Below are 23,706 nucleotides of genomic sequence, written 5' to 3' on the forward strand. Positions count from 1 at the left end.
CCGCCCAAAATGGGATGGCCCGCCCCGGCCCGTTTTGACAAAATGGGTTGAAAGGAGTAACCCGGCCCGTTTTATGAGTGGGCTGGCGGGCTACGGGCCAGCCCGCCTAAAATAAAAAATATATAAAAAAGAAATACAAAAACTTAAATTCTGCATAAAATCACATAAAAAAATCTGCATAAAAACATACAAAAATCTGCATAAAATCCTAATGTGCTTATGAAACCAAGAAGATCAGTGTTTAATAATCTGCATATAAATATGCATCTTTCATTCCAAAAATAATAATAAAAAAATAAAATCATATCAGGATAAAATAGAGTAACAAAACAAGTAACAAAGTGTTGTATGAGCAGTCCACAACAATTCAAAAAAGCCACTTGCATGCAGAGAAATCTAAGATACGGAATTACATAACAATTGGGTAACCTAAAAAAAAAAAAAAAAAAAAGGACTTGGCGGGCTGACCCATATGGGCTGGCGGGCTGGTGGGTTGAAAAACTCAACCCAGCCCGCCCCATTTGGCAGGCGGGGCGGGCCAGCCCGGCGGGCTCAGCCCATTTTGCCAGCCCTAACTCTCACACCCAACCCCCCATTTATACATAGTGGGTTGAGCTTGTTGTGTATATATTTTCTAAACCTTATTCTTTTAACAATTATTGTGCACACACCCATGTCCTTTTAGTGCACAGTGATTTATAATCATTTGCAGCTTTCTAGTAGCATGCATATCCTAAATTAACCACAACCATACACTCAATGGTCACAATTCTCTTAGGGCGGAGAATTTTTTTTTTTATCCAGAAAATAATTATTATCCGAATGTAAAGGAAAATATATTTTACAGAAATGTTAATAAAAAGCTGTTTGGTAGACTCATATTTTCCCGGAGAAATTAAGTTAATTTTATTGAGTTTGTGTTTAGTTGGTTATGAAATATTAATGAAAATGTGAGGTTATTTTACCAAAATACCTACAGACCGTACAAAACACGGGGTCTTTTGTCCAATTTTTCACGCTTTAAATTTGTCTTCCTCGGGCAACGAACAATTCCAAAAAAATTTAGGATCTCTGATTTCTCCGTCCGTACTCAAGTTATCACATGAGAGCATTTTCCCGAAAACACATGTGGCCTGGGAAATTTTGCAAATTTCGCGTACCAAACGTGGCTTAATTATTTCTCTGTCTCAGCTTTCCCGAGATTTCTGAGATAAGTCGCGTACCAAATACGTTGTTAGATCAATCAACGATGAATCAATTTTTTTTTCTCTAAAAAAATATTTTCTTATCACAATATTTTCTTATATTTTGGATTAATTTTCACTATTCAACTATTTATGAAGCATTAATAGATTATATAGAATATATATCTATAATAGAAAGAATACATATAAGTTTAATTTAGAAAGAATATATAAATATAGAATTAAAATAGAATATTAATAAGAATTCTTAATATTCATTAATATTAATAGAAAAATAGACATATAGAATTGCAATTTAATAGAAAGGTTAACTTTTTCACTTTATAATAGAGAAAAATATATGTCATTTAAAAGGATGGTCATTTTAAGAGAGAGATAGAGATACATCATGGGGGGAGAAAAAAAAATACTCTCCCCTCCATGATATATTTATCTCTCTCTTAAAATGACATAATTTTGTGTCAAAAGACACATTTTTCTCTCAATAATAAGGTGTTATCCTTTCTTTTTTATTATTCTTGATATCTTGGCTCGTAAATTATTTTATTTAGTTATTTACTTAAAAAAATTAAGAGCATTTTTATATTTATGTCATTATATTATATTTTGTTGTAAGTTACTATGTATATCCTTCAAACATTACAATTAATTTATGTTTTATAAAAATAGTGATATATTTAATTTTTATTTGTTTGAATTTTTCTATTTGATCAATGGACCTGCTGGTAAACTGCTAACTTGATAATCTGATTCTTTAATTGTGTAGAACTCTATTTAAATTTTACAACTATAAGAAAAATATATAATTGAAAAAACATAACAAAATTCTTTCACTTTTCATAAGCTGATACATTAATACCATTAGTAGTTTTCTTAATTATTCGATTAAACAGCACTGGAGTGATGAGTCAGGGACTGGTTCAGCCTTACACATCCCATGTGCAGAAGGTGAATAAAAAATAAAGTGAAATTGCTTGCTTTTCATCTCCAACCAAACCAAAAAGAGCCTAGTCACGCAGTGTACAGAAAAATATGATAAGGGAATAGTATAATCATGGATTTGGCTCTGGTAATAGGAGTTTATTTAGGAAAAGAGATAAGGAATGATTTTCTTTTTAAATTAAATTATTGGAATATTTTTTATATAATAATGACACCAAAATTTGAATTAGAACTTCATGCAAATTATTTAAGTCTCTTATCAGAGACCAATTTTAATGGTTTAATTTATTAAAATATTTAAGATAAATAATATATAATTTTATTATAAATTTTTATTAAAATTGATAGCTTATTTTAATTTAAAATTTGAAGAAGCTATTCTCGTTATATACTTTTCTATATTTAAAAAAAATAGTAATCATACACTAAAATTTTGACGGCTAAATTATTAATTAATTTTCCTTTCATAATAAATAAAATACAAATTATTGTAACAATCAGAATTTTAATAAAAATATGTTATGAAAAAATAGTATCATGCATAATGTGTGTAGATTATTCCCCTCTAATCTGAGGTGTCATCTAGCGGAATAACACTCTTGGGTTCACCATCGTCTTCACTGTCCATATCCTCGTCATGCTCATCCTCATCCTCGTCTATTTCCCTCAGTGGTATCTGACATAAGACATGTGCAGGTGCAGATAAATCGACCACTCTGTCTTCTTGACTTTGACTTCTTCCATGCACAGGTGCAGATGAAGATTGACCACAGTCTATTTCAACATATATCTCAATAAAGTTTTGAAATTTTCGGTCCACAATTGCATCTATGACACAGTCCACATCTTCATCGTCACATATATCATTACCAATGTAGAATATGACATCCTTACCAATTGTAGACTCTACCCCCTGGCGATCATCCGTTGAACGCCATGGCTGCCGTGTAGCCCCAATTTTTGGTGAATCCTCCCCTTCAACTCATTGTACGTAGTGCCCCGTTTGATTTTCAACATTTTCATTTTTCCTTCAAATTGAACACCGTTGGGGCCTTCATAATGCTTTCCATCATAGTAAATCATGGTAACATACATGTTTGGACTTGAACTCATCTTTCACACGAATTTTGGGGGTAGGAATCGGATTTTAGGGTTTTGGGTTCAGATTTAGGGGAAACAATTGAGAAATAAAGGGAAATGACAATGATTTCATAATTACTATGCCTTAGAGGTGGTGGGATGAAATGGAAGGGTGATTGGAAGGATCACAGCTGACAAACAAGAGAAAGAAGAGTTTTGATTTCGAATATAATGAAAATGAGACCAAGAGAGGTCTGGATATAGGGTTTTCCGCGATATTTAGTCGACTAAATAATGTGTTTAGTCGACTAAAAGTGCAAATAATGTAGTCGATTACGGTGAGTATTTAGTCGATTAAAATTCGCGTTGCATGATTTCTGAGTTTTGCCCATTTAGTCGATTAAAAGTGCAACTTAATCGACTAAATGGGGGCAGGATGGTGGATAGTTCTGGGAGGGGCAAATTGGTTATTAATTATTTAATGAGGGGCAAAAGGGTCAAAAAGCCAAATACCGAATATTAAGATATGTAAATGGGTTAGGCCGACTTATAGGGTTACGACATATTTTATATTAGATTAAACTTGGACTATTACAAATAGTAAAATAAAATTTGTCTAGGCATTTAAAAAAATCAATTTATAAAACAGGCCATATTTTTTTCTTTTGTAAATGTCGGATCTATAAATCTACAGGCCAGCCTATATCATATTATTTATTTTAAATAAAATTATGATTTTAATAATTTTGAATAATAAAGTAATATTAGTTTAGTTATTCTTTTAAGGGTTCATTTTTTCTGCAGTCAATATAGATAATTACTTATTTATATTGAGCTCTAAACGACATCATTTTGGAGCGAAAATTAAGGTATTTTTGTAATTATAATTTATTTCAGGATGATAATCTTTCTCATTATAATTTTTTAACCCAAAACGACATCGTTTTGGGAGTGAATATAAATCATTTATATACATTCATCGTATAAATTTTAACATCTTCTTTTAATTGTTTAATGTTTAATAGACTTAAACATGCTAACATGCCTAGATCAAAATTTTTATTTTTTAAATATAGGCTAAGTCAGACTTGTAATTTGAGATCTAGATAAACTAATAGATCAGACCAACTCAATATTTTTTTACAAGAACTAACTTATTTAAATTAAAACCTAAACCTAACCTATTTACACTTCCACCGAGCACCAATTTCCATGAACCTTCACATTTGCTTCGAATTTTGCTGTTGTCATTGGCTTAAAGATGGCTCCCTCTTCTGTGTTCATTGCAGCAAGCTCATAAGGACAAATTAAAATTCGTGGCCTGAAGATACACGCACTCGATAGTTATCTATGCTTATGAACATGTTACAAAAGATATTTTAAAATAAAAGGCACTAATATAATTATATCACCGTGTAAAATGTTGTCATGATAGAATGATTAAAATTACATTCACAAACATACGAGTAGGGTGATAAACGAGCTAGGGGTCTTACAGGGGCCTTTGGCTCGGCTCGTGAAGGCTTGAGCTTACATGTTTAAAATTGATTGTTGGACCCAGGCTTGGACTTGTATAAAAGACCGTTTAATAAAAAGGCTTCAGGCTCCAATTCAAAAGCTCGGCCTTAGAGCCTCTCAGGCTTGCCTAATATATTATTTTTTTATTTTTTTATACTACTTGTGATAGCTCTCTCTCTTCTCAATTCATTTCATCTCATTTTATTAATTAAACAGACTTTTTAAATGATTTTGTTTTATATTATGCTATTTAGATATACATTAAATTTATGAATATTTATGGAATTACTAGTGCTGATGATTGTATATTTTGTTTGGATAAATTTTTGTGTTTTATTTTTTTTAAACAGGCTAAACAAGACTTTTATTTTTTTGTAAATGAGTCAGGCCACAGACTGATATTATATTCGTAACAGGTAACAGACTAAGAATAGTCTGACACATTTGAACACAGGCTCGGCCCATTAAAATCAAAGCTCGGCTCGGCTTGTTAACACCCCTAGTAAATTTTTTAAGAAATATTCCATCCGCACTCAAAGTTTTTATGACTATTAATTTTATATTTAAGTTCACATAAAATTCTACGTAAATCATTATGTTATTATATACGTCTTCATTTTCATATATAATAATAATCACCACCATGTCACCTTTTATATTAATCAAAATCAATTAAGTCGGCATTTTTCGTGTTAGATGTATTTTTATAAATTTATACTTATGCATTAAATTATAATATTTTTAATGACATTTGTTATTCTTAATTTTAATTTTTTAAAATTTTAATTTTTCTGAAATTTATTTATTTATATTTTTAAATAAAAGTATAGCGTTTATTCCGTAACATGAGATAAAATTATCTTATGTAATTTTTAAAATTATTTCATTTTGGACTTTGAAAAATACAATGTAGAATATTTTAATAAAATAATTCATTATATAAAATGAAAGTAAACTTTTTCAAAATACCTTGAAATTTTTTTTTGCAGAAGATTTCATCGTTGAGAAATTATTTTCTCTTTAGATAACAAGAAATACAAGTCTCATGTTGTAGAAGGCTTATATCTTATACCATGGACCAGTTGATAGTTGTGTTGTCATTTTCTCTTTCTCTTTTTTAATGGTGGACTCCACCACTTTGTGTCATAGTATCAAATATGTTTTTTCCTTGTTACATGAAAATAGACAAACCCTTAAATAATTATATCTATTGGTTTATATTCTAAAATTTAATTTAAATCAATCATATTTTCTTTTAATTTATATTTTTATAGGTAGAAGAAGTTAGAAGATGGTGAGGGAATTATGTAATAGACACGTGGAGGCGTGGTTAAACCCAAGCCAAAGTTGCCCTAGTAGGTTAAGTCCAACTTATTACGGCACTCTGAATACTTCGCGGCACGACCCGTTGTTTCCCGCCACCAACTTGCTCTTTAAATGTCGACACCCTTTAGCCTATTTTCTCACACCTATTCATTCATTCATTCATTCATTTCTTTTCAGCTATCGTTGTGTTTGTGTTGTCACTTTGTGATAGACATAGATAGTAGTATCCATGACCATGACCATGACCATGACAAGAACAAAGGATTGCAAATCAAAATTATCTCCAAAGAGATGTTATCATATCAGTAGCCATAGGTATCTGAAACCAGGAGCTCTTGCCAAACTCAGGGACTCCAAAATCACTGCCAGACGCACCCAGATTTCTCTTTCTCAGCTCTTACAATCACCATCATCCACTTCTCATTTTCCCACACAACACCAACAGCCACTGAATCAGGATAACGGGGTCCCTTGCTTTGCTCCCAGTCCCACCATCAATTTCAATCGCCCCCGCTGCCTCCACAGAAAGATACTCTTCGCTGTTACTCCCTATTTCACCCCACTATGACACCATGCCATTTTTAGGTCTTGATCCATCGCAACACAACAGATCGAGACGATGTGATTTCATGTAACCTTTATTTTTTTTCTTCTGTTCTCCAATATATTTAATAAATCGAATTTCTTTTGCGGATCCCCTTTATGTAAATGATCTTCGCCATCATATATTTGTGATCTTAAATTAATTAATTAAATAGATCCATGCGCGTCTTGAAGGTCGACCACTATCAATATCGTGTATGGTTGTTGGGTTATTTGTTTCGTAAATTTGAGTGTGCATCAGAAAATGAGATCAACCAGAAATGTTTCGATGTGTAATTTAATACAAAGCGTGAAAATTTGGCAGTTTTAAATTAAATACATCTATTGCGCTCGAGAAATCGCATCTTTTGTTAATTTCTCATGGAGGTAATCCTAAAGAAAAATATCGGGAATTAATTGTGAATTGAGTTCCTTGGATCTTCTTCGATTGAGGGATAGGGTTTTTTTTTTTTTTTTTTTTTGCAGGGAGAACAAATTGGTAGACTGTAAAATCCCTATGCATATTATGCAGTTGGGTTAAAAGGTTAATTAATAAGATGAGCATTCTGCGCCGTTAATAGAATGAGGTAAAACTAAGCAACATAATCCCTAAACCAAATCAAAAGAGTAACATGAATATCTATCTATCTACCAACGAAATGGCCCAATTTGGATAAAGAGAGTCAAGAACATGATGAACCCGAGTCCAATTTTGTTGTTGTTTTTTGTAGACAATTTTCTCTCAATTCATTGTTGTTTCCCTCTTTTCGAAATAGGAGTCTGATGCAATCATGTTCCTCTACTGCTCTTCATGCTTTGTGTTTGCATTGCCTTTCTGGTGATCTAGCAAGTAAATCCAAAAACATTAAGGTGGCTCTTCTACTTCCTCTTCCTTCTTCTTTTTTTCTCTTCTTTGTTATTCTTCATGCTGTTCAGTATAGTCCTGCTTCTTCAGAAGAGTTTGGATTTGATATTTTATACTGTTAATATCACCACCAGCTGTGAGAACAATCTGTTAAACGAATATATTGTGTTTTTATCTGCCTATTCCAATGTCTGATGACCTAGAATCATCATACTGTGAATAGCCTGAATTGGTTGTCATTAAAGAATGTTCTATTTTGATCGAATGAAATGTGGAAATAGGTATTAAATCAAGATAAAATTGATATTGGATTGTGTTTTAAATATTAGAATATTAGACTTGTTGATATGTTTAGGATCATAATGAGTAAACACCAAGTCTTATCTAATTAATTCGAGTGAAGAAATCAGAATAAAAATGGGGGAAAGTTTCAGTATATGCTAAGTTTAATATCATATATTAGTTAGTAGAATCAATGTCAAACCATCATCAACGACAAGTGGTGCTCCTGGGAAGACTTCAAAGATGGCTCCATCCTGTTTCTATGAACGCGATCTAAGAATTCTTTCATCATGTGGCATATGCGGAATGATATTGAAGAAAACATGATTGACCCGACTGTTCCGAAGAAAGCTTCTTCTATTCATGGTAACATAATTTGAATGTCAATAGATGGCCAAAGATTCATATAACCCTTCACAGCATTTATTACATCGATTTATGCATGCAGAAATAAATAGATTAGACTACACATGTCTTATACTCTGCAAGTAATTTGCATTGCTCGGCAGTCAGCACTCTGAATGTTCAATACATATATATGGATGGAACAAGATAAATGCTATTATTGGTTTAGTTTATTATATCCCTTCTTCTGTATTGAAAATAACTGTGAAGGTATCCATGGCGTTTTTACCTTTGTGCTCGGTTGATGTCATGTTTTCTTTCAAATTATCCTTAACTTGCTACACTCAAGATTTCAACCAATTTTTTTTTTACCCTTTTTCATTTTAGTGGTATCATTAACTTGGGGTAATGGCGAAGCTTTGTTTAGCTATTATAGTCTATGAAGTTTCAATCACAAAACCAACTCTCTCTACTATTCTTTCTTAACTTGTTTAGAATTTGTGTTCTATAAATCCTTTTTCTCCCTCCAGCATGGCATTCATCAATAAAAATGTTACTGCTTTAAACACAGATTCAGATTAATAGAAAAGAACAGTTTAATGATGTCGTCTATATGAATCTGTAGTTGTTTGTTTGTTGTGTGTCATTGTGGTTGGCAACAAAATGACAATCAGAGAAAACTAGGCGGTCAGGTCATATTTTGTCTAAAATAGAAACTGTGTATTACACAGAAAATCAACCACGTATAGTCCTGCCTTTTGAAAGCATGGGAGCAATTTGAGCTTTCCTATGAGGTCAAATATAAACCTTCAACCGTCTGAGTTTAGAATTGCTACATCTCTGCGTTTCAGAGTCACACGTTTTGATTAATCAATGACAAATTAGGGAGTGATTTCTCTCGTGTGTTAATTAATATGATCATGTTACGTGAGAAGCTCCTAATCATGCAATGGTGAATAAATGGTAATAAGGGAAAAAAATATTAAGATAAGAAGTTACAAAATCATCATTGTTGATCTATTTATTAATGGTTACGATCCTTTCACATATAGTCATATTAAAGAACACACAATCGAATTATTTTTGACAAATTATGTCCAACTGTTCTTTTTGCTACATAACCTCATTGCAAGGAAGCATGTAATTACTACGTGCATTTCATTGTACGAGCCATGAATTATGTATGTACTATACATTTTTTGATGAATAATTATCTACCATGTATATTAAATAGAATTAAAAGTCAGGGAGGTTTATTATTTTCTGACCTGCTCTAATTGTTTGGATATGATGTAACGTGTAATGCAAAAACCTCTAAGCCAGTTTAACTTAAAGGAAAGAAGCCTGAAAGCTATAAAATAATGAGATTCAGCATAGTGAGGAATGATTATTGATGAACTCATCCAATGCGAAAGCCCATTTAAAATCAGAAAGCTTATCGTTGTGCTTGTGTGTGTGTAGTATCCATCAAAGCAGATCCCGTTATCTTACATTTATATGTATCAAACGCATTTGTCACATTACACAAGAACATTTTGTGATTCATACGAAGTAAGCCAAAAACTACTTTATATGTATAGCCACCGTGAAGTTGAGAACAAATCAACACAGAAACTCTGTTTGAGATTACACTCACAAAGAAAGTTGGAAAGCTCTTCTGTTTCAGTTTACACTGCAGTTCTCCTAGCGCACTGGGTTTGCGCATTTGATAAAGGCAATGAAAAATTGCATAACTTTCTTGGACAGCCATAGCTGAATGAAAAGGGTAATATCCATTATGATACCTACAAAGAAATCCAGCCGCCGATGAGACAAGAACTTTGGGCAACCAGCAACAATTTCCAATATTTCGGCTGTGATTTTTGCCTGACGTTCCTTCTTGTATACAATTGATAAGTTCCTCTTCAATTCCACTGTATTATCAGTTGCATTGCTCATGGCACTCATTCTAGCAGCTAGCTCACTGGCTAGTCACTCCTGCAATGCCCTCAAAATTTGGCTGTTCAAATAGAGGTAACAACTAACAAGGCGTCCAGGATCTGTAGTGGGTCCAGCTCAAACTGCAAAATAGGTGAGAAATCCACTGTCTTCGTCCTTGCAACATCTCTTTCCACATTCAACTTTCCCTCCTTGGTTGTTAACCTGAAGAACTCATCCTCATCGGCATCCACAGTTACCATTGACATCCCAGATCTCTCCTTTTGGTGAGAGTGGAAGGAAGGTATGAATCACAGGATCTGACTTCACCAATGACACAAATTTGGTGTATAAGGGCTCCACTTTATCAACATTTTCACTTAGGGGTCTCAAAACGGGTTCACACGAACACGACGCGAATTTTTATTCATGTCAAAATCTTCAACACGATCAGGACACAATTTTTTTGCAGATTGACACGATACGACACGAATAACATTCAAAATAGAGGTCAACACGGTAATTGACCAAATTGTTTTACAAAAATTGGTCAAAATTAAAAAAAAATTAAAAAATGAATAGTAAAAAAAATTAAAAAAATGCCCGAAACAAATTTTTTGCGGGTCATTTTTTTCGACACGAATTATTTTGCGGGTCAACCCGAACACGAATTTTCGTGTCGTGGCTCAACCCGCGTGTCATAACCTGTTTTAACAACCCTAGTTTTCACTGACAAAGAGTGAAAAAACATCACCAGCAATTGCTTGAGCTTCTTTAGCAGTGGGCTATCAACTGGTATGAATGAAATAAGAATTACCCTTTTTAGTTATTACCAACACTAATCACAGTACAACTAAGACCAAGATCCTTCAATACAACATTTCTGGCCTTAGCTTTCTTTAGGATTGCATTGTTGAAACCCCCACAAAGACTTCGATCTCCTGTGCATACAACCAGGGCAACCTTCTTCACAGGCCTAACTTTCGTGAGGGGGATATCTATGTCTTCATTTTGGAGCTGCTCATTGATGTTGTAAAGGACTTCAACAAGTGCCTCTGAGAAAGGTCTGCCATTAACAACAGCTTCGTGTGCTCTTCTGACATTTGCAGCAGCAACAAGCTTCATTGCCCCTGTAATTTTCTGGGTGTTCTTCACCGAATGGTGTTAACAGAGGATCTTGAGTGGGTGAAAGCAGGAGAGTTTTGAGAAGGAAGCTAAGAAAGGTTGAGGACACAACCAAAGGAGAGAGAAGAAGGATCAGACAAAGAAGGTTTGGAAGACACCCGCATTGTTAGAATGGAGCAAGACATTAGTGCAGTGGAGATTGGGTTCTGCACTAATAATAAGCATATTAACACACAGAAGATGTAAAAGTGGGTCAGTATGTGGGTTTGGTTGTTTTCTTAGCACTGTCTTATGTGTTAATGAATAGAAGTAACGGAAGGGAGTCCAAGAGGCTTTGAGAGGACTTAAGCTATTCATATTTATCAAAGAAACAAATCTAAAATAAGATATAGCTACATTTAAAGACTTCTCGGTTACATTTAGCAAGGTAATACAAAGCAATAGAAATGGAGGAAAATAAGCTGTTTGTATTAATTAAAGAAGTTAATTAATCCACTAAGATAGCATGATTCACATCTCTGGCTTATCTTAAGTGAAGTAAACATTGTCGTGCCTTTATCTGCATATATTCTTTTCACACCCCCCTAATGACCGACCATGTTGAAACTTCACGTAATGTTATTTAACAACTAACATTCCCTTTATGGCAGCAAATCAAAAGATTCACTCAGACTAAAAAAGTAACCATGGTTATTAATTTTAACATTAAATATGCAGAGCCCTTCAAAAAGGTCCATTCACTCATTGTCAAAATAGTATAATTAGGACCATAATTAAGCGAACATAAGCAAGATATCTCAAGATACACATTCTTTATTATTTTCTTATATACATAATTCTAAGAAAGTATCACTGTTCCTATTATTTTTCTTATTTTACAATGAACTATTACAAACTTATCTACATAGAAGTTACTAACATACGAAAAACCAGAAAGTGAGTCAAGCAAACAAAAAAAAATAAACACCTCCCAGGCAAGGTTCCTGTAAATAAAAATCCCATCAAACAACTATTAAGCCCAGAAATCATCTATGATAATAAATTATAAGCAAAGAAGTGCCAAAAACAGAAAAGACAACTTTGTATATTTTCCTCCATGGATTCTTTATTCTAACTCAAACCCATTTTTAAGCAAGAAATATAGTTTTTTAATAGTACATACAAGGGACATATAAGAAATTTTTTTGAAGTTTAGAAATGAACAAAGATACAAGAAATTGAAGAGCCATGATAAGCTCCAGCTCAAGTCTTTGAAAATCAGCTGCTTCAGTAACCCAAAGAATGGTCAAGTGAAACTAACCTCAAGTTTCCCATAATGTTATCGGCATTTAAAGATTCTCTGACAATATTTTGAAGTCTTCACACATGCATGAATTTTAAACATAGAGACATGGACTACCCAGCACTAAAAGAGAGCCATATAAAAAATGTAAAATTGAATGTTAACCATTACTTCAATGCCTTTGAGGCTTCACTTTTAACATACTTTTCGACCAGCTTAATTACTCAATCCAACATCATATTAGAGCTAGCACCTATTGAAGAGCACCGCAACCAAAATTTCATAAGTATATTATCATTCCTAGCCAAAAATAAAAATATAAAAAAAATCACTTGAAATTCTCAAATTCACATGACTTAAGATAGATTTATTCATGCTTTGCATATTTGAGAAATCTGCAAATGTAAATAAAATCAAGGGGATGGGCTGAACAACTTACTGGGATGTTTTAATATCAGTATCCATTGGAAATACAATCAACATGGATATATTTCTTTATCATTGTACTTATGCTTTGCATTTATCCATAAACTTCTACAACTTGCAGGGATGGCTTAATCTCAAAAGGCATAATAATATCATTGAAATACTATCAATTTCATTACCATTTTTAAAATGAAGACAAGTTATTTAGTGGGATCAACATGAAATTTTATCCAATAATAATAATTAAAATGTTTATAAAAGAGAGTCAAATTTGAAGTTTAGAGGGTAAATCAGATAAGATGAAGCAGTCCACACATAATCTCGATATATATTAGGATGAGTATTAATTAAAACGATTCAGTCCTTGATATACATAATCCTAATCTGGCTCCTAATTGATTTTACAGTACATACATGGCATCTTACCATCAATACTGACAATATTCCAATAAATGTATTGCTAGCATTCCTGCTGACTTCCTAGATTTAATATTCTTAGAATAATAATAATAATAAAAAACTATACAGATAGCAGATTGCAACATCATCATAGATAATTACGTTTAATAGTTCACTAATTTGAGCCAATTCAGTTTTTATATAGGAATAAGAAATTATTCAAAATACACCAGCACTAAGAAATTTAAGAACTAGGCTCAATTAGATTGTGGATGCTATTCGAAATCTTTTGCAAGACTATAAATTCCAGAACAAGAATCATAATATCAATCTTGTAGCTATACAGAGTATCACCAAAATGTGCTTCCACTATACCATATAGTGGAGAAAGGCTGAGACATTGAAAATCACTAAAACGACAATTCTCAGCATAATTTAATTCAATTAAGAAAAAGAAGGGAAAAGTGACCCATTAACCTCTGACTGTGGGCAACCCTTTATACTAGTGTGTGAGTATATATATATATATATATATATACCATAGTATAATCATGTCTCTTTTTTTCCTTCTAAAAGAAGTGGGCTTACAATGGCATTGTAAGTTTTCTGGTCAGGGACAACTCCCTTAAGAATCATGTAGTCATGCAATGCAACTACTTCCTCAGGACGACATTTCTTGTTGAAATGGGTAACAAGTGTAGTGTATGTTATACAATCAGGACGAATCCTCTGCATAACCATCGTCTTCATCAGTTCTTTTGCTTTTTCATCACACCCATACTTGCAGAGAAGGTTTATCAATGTATTATATGTGACTTTGTTTGCAGAAATGCCCAAGCTCTTCATTTCCAATGTCAAACTAAACACTTCATCAATCTGTCCGCTGATGCAGTATCCACTAATCAAGGTATTAAAGGTAGTGGCATCAAATAATTTTCGTTTTCGTAATTCGTCTACTAGAAGTTTTGCAACATCTGTTGAGGCCATTTTACACAGACCATTGATGAAAGAATTGTATATTGCCAAGTTTGGCTTCTCATCCATCTTAATCATCCCATCATAAACTACAAGTGCTTTTTCTGTGTTACCTAGCTTGCAGTATCCATCAATCACAGTTCCATATGTATAAACATCAGGAACTAGACCACGTGTAATCATGCTGCCCAATAGCTGCTTAGCTACTGCCAAATTTTTGCTTTTGCATATATACTTGAGGAGTATGTTGAGAGAAAAAGCATCCTTTATTAGGTCATTTTCTAAAATCAGGTTATGAAGCTTAAGAGCTTCAGTCAGATATCCATTTCTACAAAGCCCTTCGGTGAGGATTGCATAGGAGTACTGATCAGGGTGTATGTGCTTATCATTCATGTCGGCTAATAGCAAAGATACTTCCTCAATACCTCCTTCACGATAAAGCCAGTATAAAATTGAATTGTAAACAACAGTATTAGGAAACAATCCTCTTTCTAACATTTCGTCACACAGCCTGAGTGCTTCCTCCAAACTTCCCCACCTAGCATACCCATCTATTAAAGTAGCATATGTCCTAACACTCGGCTCAAAACCTGCCTTGACCATTTCATGAAGCATTTCTTCTGCAAGTAGTAATCTCCCTTTCTTGCAGAACCCATTGATGATACAGTTGTAAGTAACAGAATTGGGCCAAACATAATTCCCAGTCATGGAGGTCATCTTCTTAATGAGCTTCAAGGCAAGATCCAAGTTGCCAATCTTGCACGCCCCATCTATGATCATGTTGAAAGAAACAATGTTAGGGAAAATTTCACCCTTTAACATCCTATAAAACACTGAAATAGCTTCCACCAGTCTACATTCCTTACAAAGGGCATAGATAACCAAATTATAAGTATTCACATTTTCCACATAACCAAAAGAACCCATTCCTTTATACAACTTCCAGAACCTATCAATTTCATTCAATTCCAACAGGTGATTTAGGAAGTTATTCCAGGCATGAACTGTAACCCAACATCCTCGCGTCCTTAGTTCACAAATAACATGATAAGCACCTTCAGTGGCCCCAGCCTGAGTACAAGCCCTCACCAGAGCATCAAAAACTGCAGAACTCGAGCTACAGTTTCCATAGCTCTCAATCAAAGCCTCCAACAACTCCAAAGGAGGAGTGCCCTCTTGAGTAATCAAGTTTCGCATAAGAAACAGGGCCTCATCGAATCTCCTTGACTTCACTAACACATGAACTAAGGTGCAACAAGAATCTAACGAGTAAGGGAATAACTCTCCAACCCAATTGTAAAACTCTAAAGCTAACTGGGGCGAGTTCTGAAACTCGCAAACAACTCGGTTCACAACGAAATTGGTGAGTTTTGGGGATAGTTGTTCCAACACACTCCATCTCCTATGTTTTAGATTAACACAAACAGCCCTGAAAACAATATCTTCAGCACTTGGGTTCGAGAAACGCTTACCAGCATGAAAAGCTCGAGTGAAGAAAAGGCAACGACTTTTATTGGAAAACAAAGTCCAAAACATAGAGAGAAATGTTCATCAAATAGCCAAATCCTCTGCAACCTTCAAGTTTGTGAGAAGACCAAGTTTCGATTAACGTTAATTTAATTACGGCATTCGAGAAAATAAAAGGTATTGAAACTCAGTTAAACTTCTTCGAGGGTAAACCTTTGAGGCCCATAACCCGACTTAGAAGCCCATAACCCGAACCCGACAAATATAATTATTATTCCCGATTTGCCCTCGTCTTCTATCCCTATACCCTAGTTTCAGTTTCTGAGGTTTATGGTGGGTTTGTCAAACTTAACAGAAACAATGGAGTTCGAGAAGAGGAAGGCATTGGTTTTAGACTCATTGAGCTCAACGAAATCAGACAAATCACCAAAGGGAACGTTGGACACACCAATCATCCCTCTCATCAATACACTAAACCAAAACCCTTCATACTTCACTACGAGTTCCTGCTCTGGCCGAATCTCTATCCTTTCTCAACCACTTTCAACGAACCCTAATCTCAAGAAGAAAGCCAGAGGAGGCTCTTGGCTCTTCGTTTCCCACGAACTCGCCGATCCTGACTCAGTCCTCAGCCTCCTCTTCCCCTCCGAGTCAACTCTGTTCCCTGTTTCCGAACTCGTCTTCAGATTCGAGCCACTCATCATCGCCGTCGAGTGCAAAGACCTCTCTTCTGCTCAGTCGCTCGTCTCGTTAGCGATATCTTGTGGTTTCAGAGAGTCCGGCATTACCAATGCTAACAAGCGTGTGATTATAGCGATTCGGTGTTCGATACGTCTGGAGGTGCCGTTGGGGGATACCTCGAAGGTTATGGTGACGCCTGAGTATGTTCGTTATCTTGTTGAAGTCGCAAACGACAAAATGGAAGCGAATAGGAAAAGAACAGAGAGGTTTCTTCAAATGTTACAGTCCAATGGGTCCTTGCATGCTCCAATGCGTGAAGTGGGGCTTGTTTCCGATCATCTTGAACTTGAGGATGAATCTTTGTTAGGAAACGGGAATGCAGAAACCTATTCAGGTATTTCAGTAGATAATAATTTTTTTCCATTTAGTCAATGCTTTACTTAATTTATTTTTCGAACTATATCATGAAATCATTCTTTTTTTTACTTGTGCGTTAGAGGGATTAGTCTTAGACTTGGTGCCATTTGATTAGAGCATTATGATGCACATGATGTTGACTTTACAGTTTATAGTACCGTTTTTGTAAATATGTGATTGTTAGACTAAATATGCTGGGTTATGAAATCAGTACTGATACATATTGATATGTATCTGATTGCAGGACAAATTTCCTTTTAATATCAATCGAAAGTCTGAATCTTTGAATGGTTGGCAGGGTTTGTGGGTTTTCCCGGTTGTGGTCCATCGATTGCCGATATTGAAATTGTTGGTGAACCGGTGGAGAAGCTTTTCCTTTGGGGCCACTCTGCCTGTACATTGGATAATGCCTACCACAAGAAAGTAGTTGTATTTGGTGGCTTTGGAGGCACGGGGAGACATGCAAGAAGAAATGATTTGTTACTGGTTGATCCATGTTCTGGCAATCTTGAAACAATCAGCACTTTTGGCTGCGCTTCTCCATCTCCACGTTTAGGCCATACAGCTTCATTGGTTGGAGATTTTATGTTTGTGATTGGAGGTCGGACTGGTCCTGATAAAATTCTGAGTGAGGTGTGGATCCTCGACACAACTAAGAATTGTTGGAAGTTACTGCAATGTGGTGGCAGTGTCTTTCCTCCCAGGTAATGCTTTACAGCATTCTTCTCTTGTAGCTGTAGCCAGTTCAAATGAATGACACTTATCAAGCAATTGTGCAGTAGAGGGGGAGGGGGGGAAGCTTTATGTAGGATTTCAAGACTACTTCATATATTTAATTGTCGCAGTATTTTAATTCATGTGCATGAATGCTTACAACTTACTAAACTGTATATTGTAACTCTAGTATAAGGTGTTGTAACATTATTTGCTATCATTTGATTTGGTAACATTATTTTCTCATTGTATGTTTAATGTTTACATGTTGGATAGGCATCGTCATGCTGCAGCTGTCATGGGTTCAAACATTTATGTATTTGGGGGGCTTGATAATGATATTATCTTTTCCTCCTTTTATATTCTTGACACAATTAGTTTACACTGGAAAGAAATTCCAGTTTCTGGGGACTGGCCATGTGCACGTCACTCTCATGCAATGGTGGCATCTGATTCTCAAATTTTTATGTTTGGCGGATACAATGGTGAGGAAGCACTTGGGGATTTGTATAGCTTTGATGTTCAGAGGGGTCAATGGAAGAAGGAGAAGACAGTTGGAAGGAATCCACATGCTAGGTTCTCCCACTCAATTTTTGTATATAAGAATTATCTTGGAGTTCTTGGTGGTTGCCCAGTCAGACAACATTGTCAAGAGTTAGCTTTACTTGATTTGAAGCTTCGTATGTGGAAGCATGTCACCCTTAATTCTGTAGGGAAAGACTTATTTGTGCGTAGTACAGCCAATGTTATTTGTGATGATCTTGTTATACTTGGTGGTGGTGCTTCATGCTACGCATTTGGAACCAAGTTCACTGAGCCTAAAAAAGTCAGCTTGCTCCATTTACTGCATTCACATAACGATCTTATGCCTGTCAAAAATCAAAGAAAGCATATGGTTAACCAAAATGAAGGGACGAATGGGAATCAGACTGAAAATTCTCAAGGACCCCAACGTGAAGATGCACCAAATATATCTGAGGATGAAAGTGTATATTTTAATGATAACCTGCCTCACTTGAATAATCAAAGTCAGATGATTGTTTTGCATTATGTTCTGCAATTAGAAAAGAAATATGCAAAATTGGGGAAGGATATATTGAAGAAGTTTGGATGGTTAGATTTAGGAAGGAAGGTATACTCTGAAGAGGGTGGAATACACATCTGTTTTCCAGTCCATCATGATTTTTTTTCTGTATTTTATGAAAGGAATCATCATTCAGGAGATGCAATTGATGGAAAAAATGATGTTCCCTTTTCGAAACCACTTAAACAAGACGGATACTTGTTAAATGAGTTATCTTGTTCTGAGGCATTGACTCTTCTCCGTGAATATGGTGCCATTGTTCTGGTAGATGAAGTTGTTGACTTAAAAAAAGCTGCAAAGTCTCCTTTGAAAGTGATGACTGAAGCAGTAACGTCTTTGATTGAGCATAAAGGCCTACCCACAAGGCTTCTAGAGGAACTGCCAACAAGGTTCTTTTCTAAAAATTGCTTCCGGTTGCTACTTTCCAACTTCATGCTTATTTTCCATTCATATTGGATTTTTGTTCTTGTATGCAGTCCATTTAGTGTTGTGTGTTTTGTAGTAATCTTTTATGTCTTCCAGGTGGGATCGGCTTGGAGATATTGTTATACTTTCAAGTACTTCTTTCAAGGATTCCATGTGGGACTCCATTGCAGAAGAGCTTTGGTCCATGGTTGCTAAATCACTTAAGGCTATTCGACTTGCTCGCCAGGTAATCATATATATACATGAGTAATACCTAAATTTGTGTTTTTGCTTTTCCTGTTTTAGTTTCATCTACTGATTCATTTTTTAATACATATGATATTTTTTCAACGCAATATGTATAATTTTTATCCAACAAATAAGGGGATATCTGATGATGATATTTGACAAATATATGAAATACTGAAATTACCAATAGCAAATGAATTGTAAAGATTAAAAGATATTTTTCTCTAATAAATTAGACATCTAGAAATTCAGTCTAGGTTGGAATCCAGTTTCAAAAGATATTTAACAAATTTATGAAGGCTAAAATTAAAGGAGGATGGAATTGGCACTTCTTGTTAATATGCAAACCATGAATGTTTTACAGTGATTGATCTCTTTGGAAGGAAAATATCTTGGAATTACCTGTAATACTTTATTACTGAGACAATTGTTTTATAGCTTTAGTTTATTGAACATAATGCTGTTTTCAATTCTGCCTGCAATTGCTTTGCAGTGAATCCATTTATTTATGACACGAGTAATCTGGTATATTATAGGGCCCAGTTGCTGCAACTGGTACAAGAGATAGCAGGTTGCAGATTCTTGTTGGAGATAATGGCTGGGTCAATCATCGAGAAAATGGAATACTCTATTCTTTCGATGCTACTAAATGCATGTTCTCATGGGGTAATCTTTCTGAGAAGCTCCGGATGGCCAGACTGGATTGTAAAGATGAAGTTATAGTAGATCTGTTTGCAGGCATTGGCTACTTCGTGCTGCCTTTTCTTGTCAGGTATTCTGTCTGTTTATACAGGCAGGGCTGTGCATTATACATAATCTCTAATTATAGAGTACTGTTTTGAAGTTTTGGGATAGTTTGACAAAAAATACCCTTTAGCCTTCAATATTGCGTAATAATTGGAGGAAGGACAAGAGGCATGAATATGCAGTGCTATATGGTGAAGATATGGTTCCATTTTTCATTGGACACTTTATGTAAAAAAAAAATTGGTAATTCAAATTTTTTAAACTTCGTAAAATACATTCTGGATCTGAAAGTGAGCATTTGGTGACTGGAAAGGGGCATGCTTCCTGAACTTTTATTAAAAAGAGATTAAGGATTTGAATTTTTTTTCTAGTATCCATTATTCCGGGTTTGCTTGCTTCTGAGGTTTATTAATATTTAATAATATTAATCTATATTTATTGTTTTTGCATGATCTTGAGCAGGGCCCAGGCAAAACTTGTATATGCTTGTGAGTGGAACCCCCATGCTATCGAAGCTCTCCAACATAATCTACAAGCAAATTCTGTGGCTGACCGTTGTGTTATACTTGAAGGAGATAACCGAATTACAGCTCCCAAGGTATAGTGTGTGTTTTTATTCACCCATAAACTATGATTTGCCGACACATGTTTGCTTCCATGTAAAAGTGGTTTCATTGGATCCATCCAGTCCTTAGCAAGAAGGAATTTGATTCATAACTCAGCTGGCCTCTCTTTGTTGTATGCCATAGATACACCTTCTCTACTCCCCATAACTCAGGAGTAAACTCACTGCAGTTCCCCAGTTCCTTGAAGAAGCCAAAGATCCATTTTTCATCCACTGACACGGATTAGATCCCTCACACCCAGTGTCAGTGATACATTAGTTGCCCTTAGACATCCCATCACTGTTTAGTTTAACCTGGCCAATTTATTAATAATGGAAATTTATTTCTTGTATCTATATATATTTTTATGAGGCGAGCTTAGCAGCAGCGATAAGATTACTCCTTTGTGACCAAAATGTCACGGGTTCAAGTTTGAGAAACAGTCTCTAGTGTAATGCTGTATATAATTGACCCTCATCCCTACCCTCACAAAGTCGGGGAGTCTTGTGCACTGGAATTTGCTCTTTATCTATATATATTGTTATTGCATTAATTAATGTCATTGTTATATTCTTATATAACATTTCCGGAAAATCATCTTAATGAATAAAAGGGAGAATTTCAATTTAGGATTTCCTGGCAATCATATTTCCGATTTTGGGAGGATTAACCAAAAGATTTATCACCAACATTCTGAGATGGTTAATCTTTTGATCTCGCTAACCATTTTTTTTGTTAAGTCTTTATTAAGTTGGAAATATGTTCACCATATCCCAAATCGCAATTCATCCTCAATAAAATCTGGTTGTATACTACATGCCAGTGAAAAAACATGTTTTATCTTTTCTGTCTTAGTTAAGATAATTTATTATTAGCCTGAGTTAACCACAAGTAAAAATAAATGAGCATTCTTCTGACATATTATTTGAGATACTCTTCCAGCAACTTTGGATGAAAGAAGATAAAATGCCCGGTTTGGTAAAAAGATAAATAGAAGGAAAGAAACATGTAATGTTCACTTTTTTCCATGAGTGATTCTGCACAGACAATGAACATTTGTGATACTTAACGAAAACAGTTTGATCAATTCTTAACACCAACTGATGTATGTAGAAGGAAATAACTAAATATGTTGATTTTTTTTGGTTTACAGAATGTGGCTGATAGAGTCTGTCTTGGTCTCCTTCCATCTAGTGAGTGTAGCTGGGTCACAGCTGTGAGGGCTTTAAGGTAATTGGAATACTGATACATATTTCAACAGACTTATCCGGTGTTACTCTGTTGTCAGCATTTAGCCATCTTGGCAATTTTTAAATTCTGATTGATGGTGGCATCTTGCTTACACATCCATCTTATGAGTTGCATGCTTATTTAGCACCATTTTATTTTTTATTTTTTTTGGTGAACAGCACCATATTATTTAATTATAACTGAACTTCTCATGAATGTTAATAAATTATTATTGGGCTTGCAACTTCTCATGTTGCATGAGGAGTTGGAGATTTTCTACTAAGAGAGAAAGGAGTGGGGCCCACCTTAAAAAAATAGAAAATAAAAAAGTGGCTTGCAACTTCTCATGCAACATGAAAAGTCTTTTTCCCATTATTATTACTGCATTTCTGTTCTTAAAAATTCTTCTTTGCTTTTGTTCTCAATAGCTGAATATCAATGATGATTGACATCGAAATAACTGTGGCACTGAGTTCTTGAACTTACTTTTCTGAAGTTACTAATGTTAAAAATCTCCTAACGTGCAGCCATATTGTGAATAAAATTAGAGAGAAACTGTCATATTAGCATTAGGTGCTAAGTCATTTATTAGAAAAAACAGTTTCAGTATTTTTGCTGGAATTTAATTTTATTGCATTATTTTAGTAGAAACCATTTGCTTCCTTCTCTTCACATCCTGATTCCCAAGTGAGTAATTTTTAAATTGGCCTCTGAAGCTATAGTTCACATCTCATCCTGTTAATTGCCTGGTTTGAAACCACTGCATCTAACTAATTAAATGCCAAATTTATGACTCCTGTTAGTGTAGACGGTAATATAATCATCCAAATCTGAATTAATATATGAAGCATAAGCTCCGGATAGGGCAATGGAGAAAATTCTTTGTGCGGATATAACTAGCGTAATTCAGCTCAGATTCAACGTTGAAAATTCTCTGGACCACTACTTTCATGACCAATTTCACTCTTTCTATGGAATCAACGTTGCAGGAGAGAGGGTGGAATATTACATGTACATGGGAATACAAAGGACTCAGAGGAGTGTCAGTGGACTGATCATGTGTCAAAGTCGATATGTGAAATTGCTAAATCTGAAGGTAGCATCTTCTTATTATTTATTTTTTAAATTATACAACTTTTACCATGTCCCACTGCAATTCTGAAGGTCTGATTTCTCGAATAATAATTGATTCGCTCGCACCATTATGATTCCCACAGGTTATTGTTGGGAGGTTTCTATAGAACATGTTGAAAGGGTGAAATGGTATGCTCCACACATTCGCCATGTTGTTGCAGATGTAAGATGCAGGCAGATCCAAAGATAGCGAATGGGTTGGCATTTGAGATTAAAAATTGGCTTCTGCATGCAATCAATATGAAAGTCATTAGGAATTTTAATATGCCAAGATTCTAACTGATCTACCTTTGTACCAATGGCACATGTAAACGCTGAGTTTGGATTTCACAAGTTCAGAAAGTCCTGTTCAAACATTGGTCGGACTTGTAAATCTTGCAGATGCGAGTGGTAAACTGCATGATAGTTATTGAATTTGGCAATGACACGGCCATGGCAAACTTGTGCCGCATTCCAAGTGCTACATATTACTTTGTTACCAGTATTTATGGTGTCACAATAGTTTGTTGTATAATGTTTTGGGAGGGGAGGGCTTGTGCTCAGGGAATTTTTGTAACTAGTAAAATTGTTTGTGTACCATAGTTTGGGCTGCAACGAAGTTTTACACTACTGGTCGGCCCATAGTTGATAGTTTCTTGTCTGGATGTTGTAAAGGATTTTATTCTTTTAGCTCATAATTTCCATGTCTCTATTAGATTATCAGA

At 34.8% G+C, this 23,706-nt stretch overlaps 3 protein-coding genes across 4 annotated transcripts; 1 reads left to right on the forward strand and 2 right to left on the reverse strand.

Annotated features, from left to right (window-relative positions):
- Positions 1-10,854: 10,854 nt before the first annotated feature.
- On the reverse strand, positions 10,855-11,333 carry LOC133291309 (ATP synthase gamma chain, chloroplastic-like). The gene has a single exon (XM_061489551.1). It carries the CDS (start codon positions 11,185-11,187, stop codon positions 10,885-10,887), a length of 303 nt encoding a protein of 100 aa, XP_061345535.1. The 5' UTR covers positions 11,188-11,333; the 3' UTR covers positions 10,855-10,884.
- A 2,170-nt stretch (positions 11,334-13,503) lies between these two features.
- LOC133291305 (pentatricopeptide repeat-containing protein At1g11710, mitochondrial) lies at positions 13,504-15,839 on the reverse strand. Its single transcript, XM_061489547.1, has one exon. It carries the CDS (start codon positions 15,803-15,805, stop codon positions 13,844-13,846), a length of 1,962 nt encoding a protein of 653 aa, XP_061345531.1. The 5' UTR covers positions 15,806-15,839; the 3' UTR covers positions 13,504-13,843.
- Positions 15,840-16,079: 240 nt separating this feature from the next.
- LOC133291283 (tRNA wybutosine-synthesizing protein 2/3/4) lies at positions 16,080-23,680 on the forward strand. 2 transcript variants are annotated; one of them, XM_061489518.1, is made up of 10 exons: positions 16,080-16,811; positions 17,133-17,538; positions 17,825-18,419; positions 18,528-19,021; positions 19,155-19,284; positions 19,823-20,058; positions 20,496-20,631; positions 21,792-21,868; positions 22,858-22,964; positions 23,086-23,680. In XM_061489518.1, the coding sequence occupies exons 1-10, from the start codon at positions 16,097-16,099 to the stop codon at positions 23,190-23,192; spliced, it is 3,003 nt and encodes a 1,000-aa protein (XP_061345502.1). In that variant the 5' UTR covers positions 16,080-16,096; the 3' UTR covers positions 23,193-23,680. The 2 variants fall into 2 exon arrangements, with proteins under 2 accessions (XP_061345502.1, XP_061345501.1); XM_061489517.1 differs by having other exon boundaries at positions 17,825-19,021.
- Positions 23,681-23,706: the final 26 nt, after the last annotated feature.

This window comes from Gastrolobium bilobum, unplaced genomic scaffold, assembly GCF_033153095.1.
Source record: "Gastrolobium bilobum isolate Gb01-03AN ecotype WA unplaced genomic scaffold, APGP_CSIRO_Gbil_v1 utg7904, whole genome shotgun sequence".
NCBI lineage: Eukaryota > Viridiplantae > Streptophyta > Magnoliopsida > Fabales > Fabaceae > Gastrolobium > Gastrolobium bilobum.

Excerpts from the sequence above, each read along its gene's own strand:
- LOC133291309 (XM_061489551.1), bottom strand. The coding sequence starts at position 11,187 with ATGAAGCTTGTTGCTGCTGCAAATGTCAGAAGAGCACACGAAGCTGTT.
- LOC133291305 (XM_061489547.1), bottom strand. The coding sequence starts at position 15,805 with ATGTTTTGGACTTTGTTTTCCAATAAAAGTCGTTGCCTTTTCTTCACT.
- LOC133291283 (XM_061489517.1), top strand. The coding sequence starts at position 16,097 with ATGGAGTTCGAGAAGAGGAAGGCATTGGTTTTAGACTCATTGAGCTCA. Across the intron at positions 16,812-17,132 it reads GAATGCAGAAACCTATTCAG|GGTTTGTGGGTTTTCCCGGT; the intron begins GTATTTCAGTAG and ends AATGGTTGGCAG. Across the intron at positions 17,539-17,824 it reads GGCAGTGTCTTTCCTCCCAG|GCATCGTCATGCTGCAGCTG; the intron begins GTAATGCTTTAC and ends CATGTTGGATAG.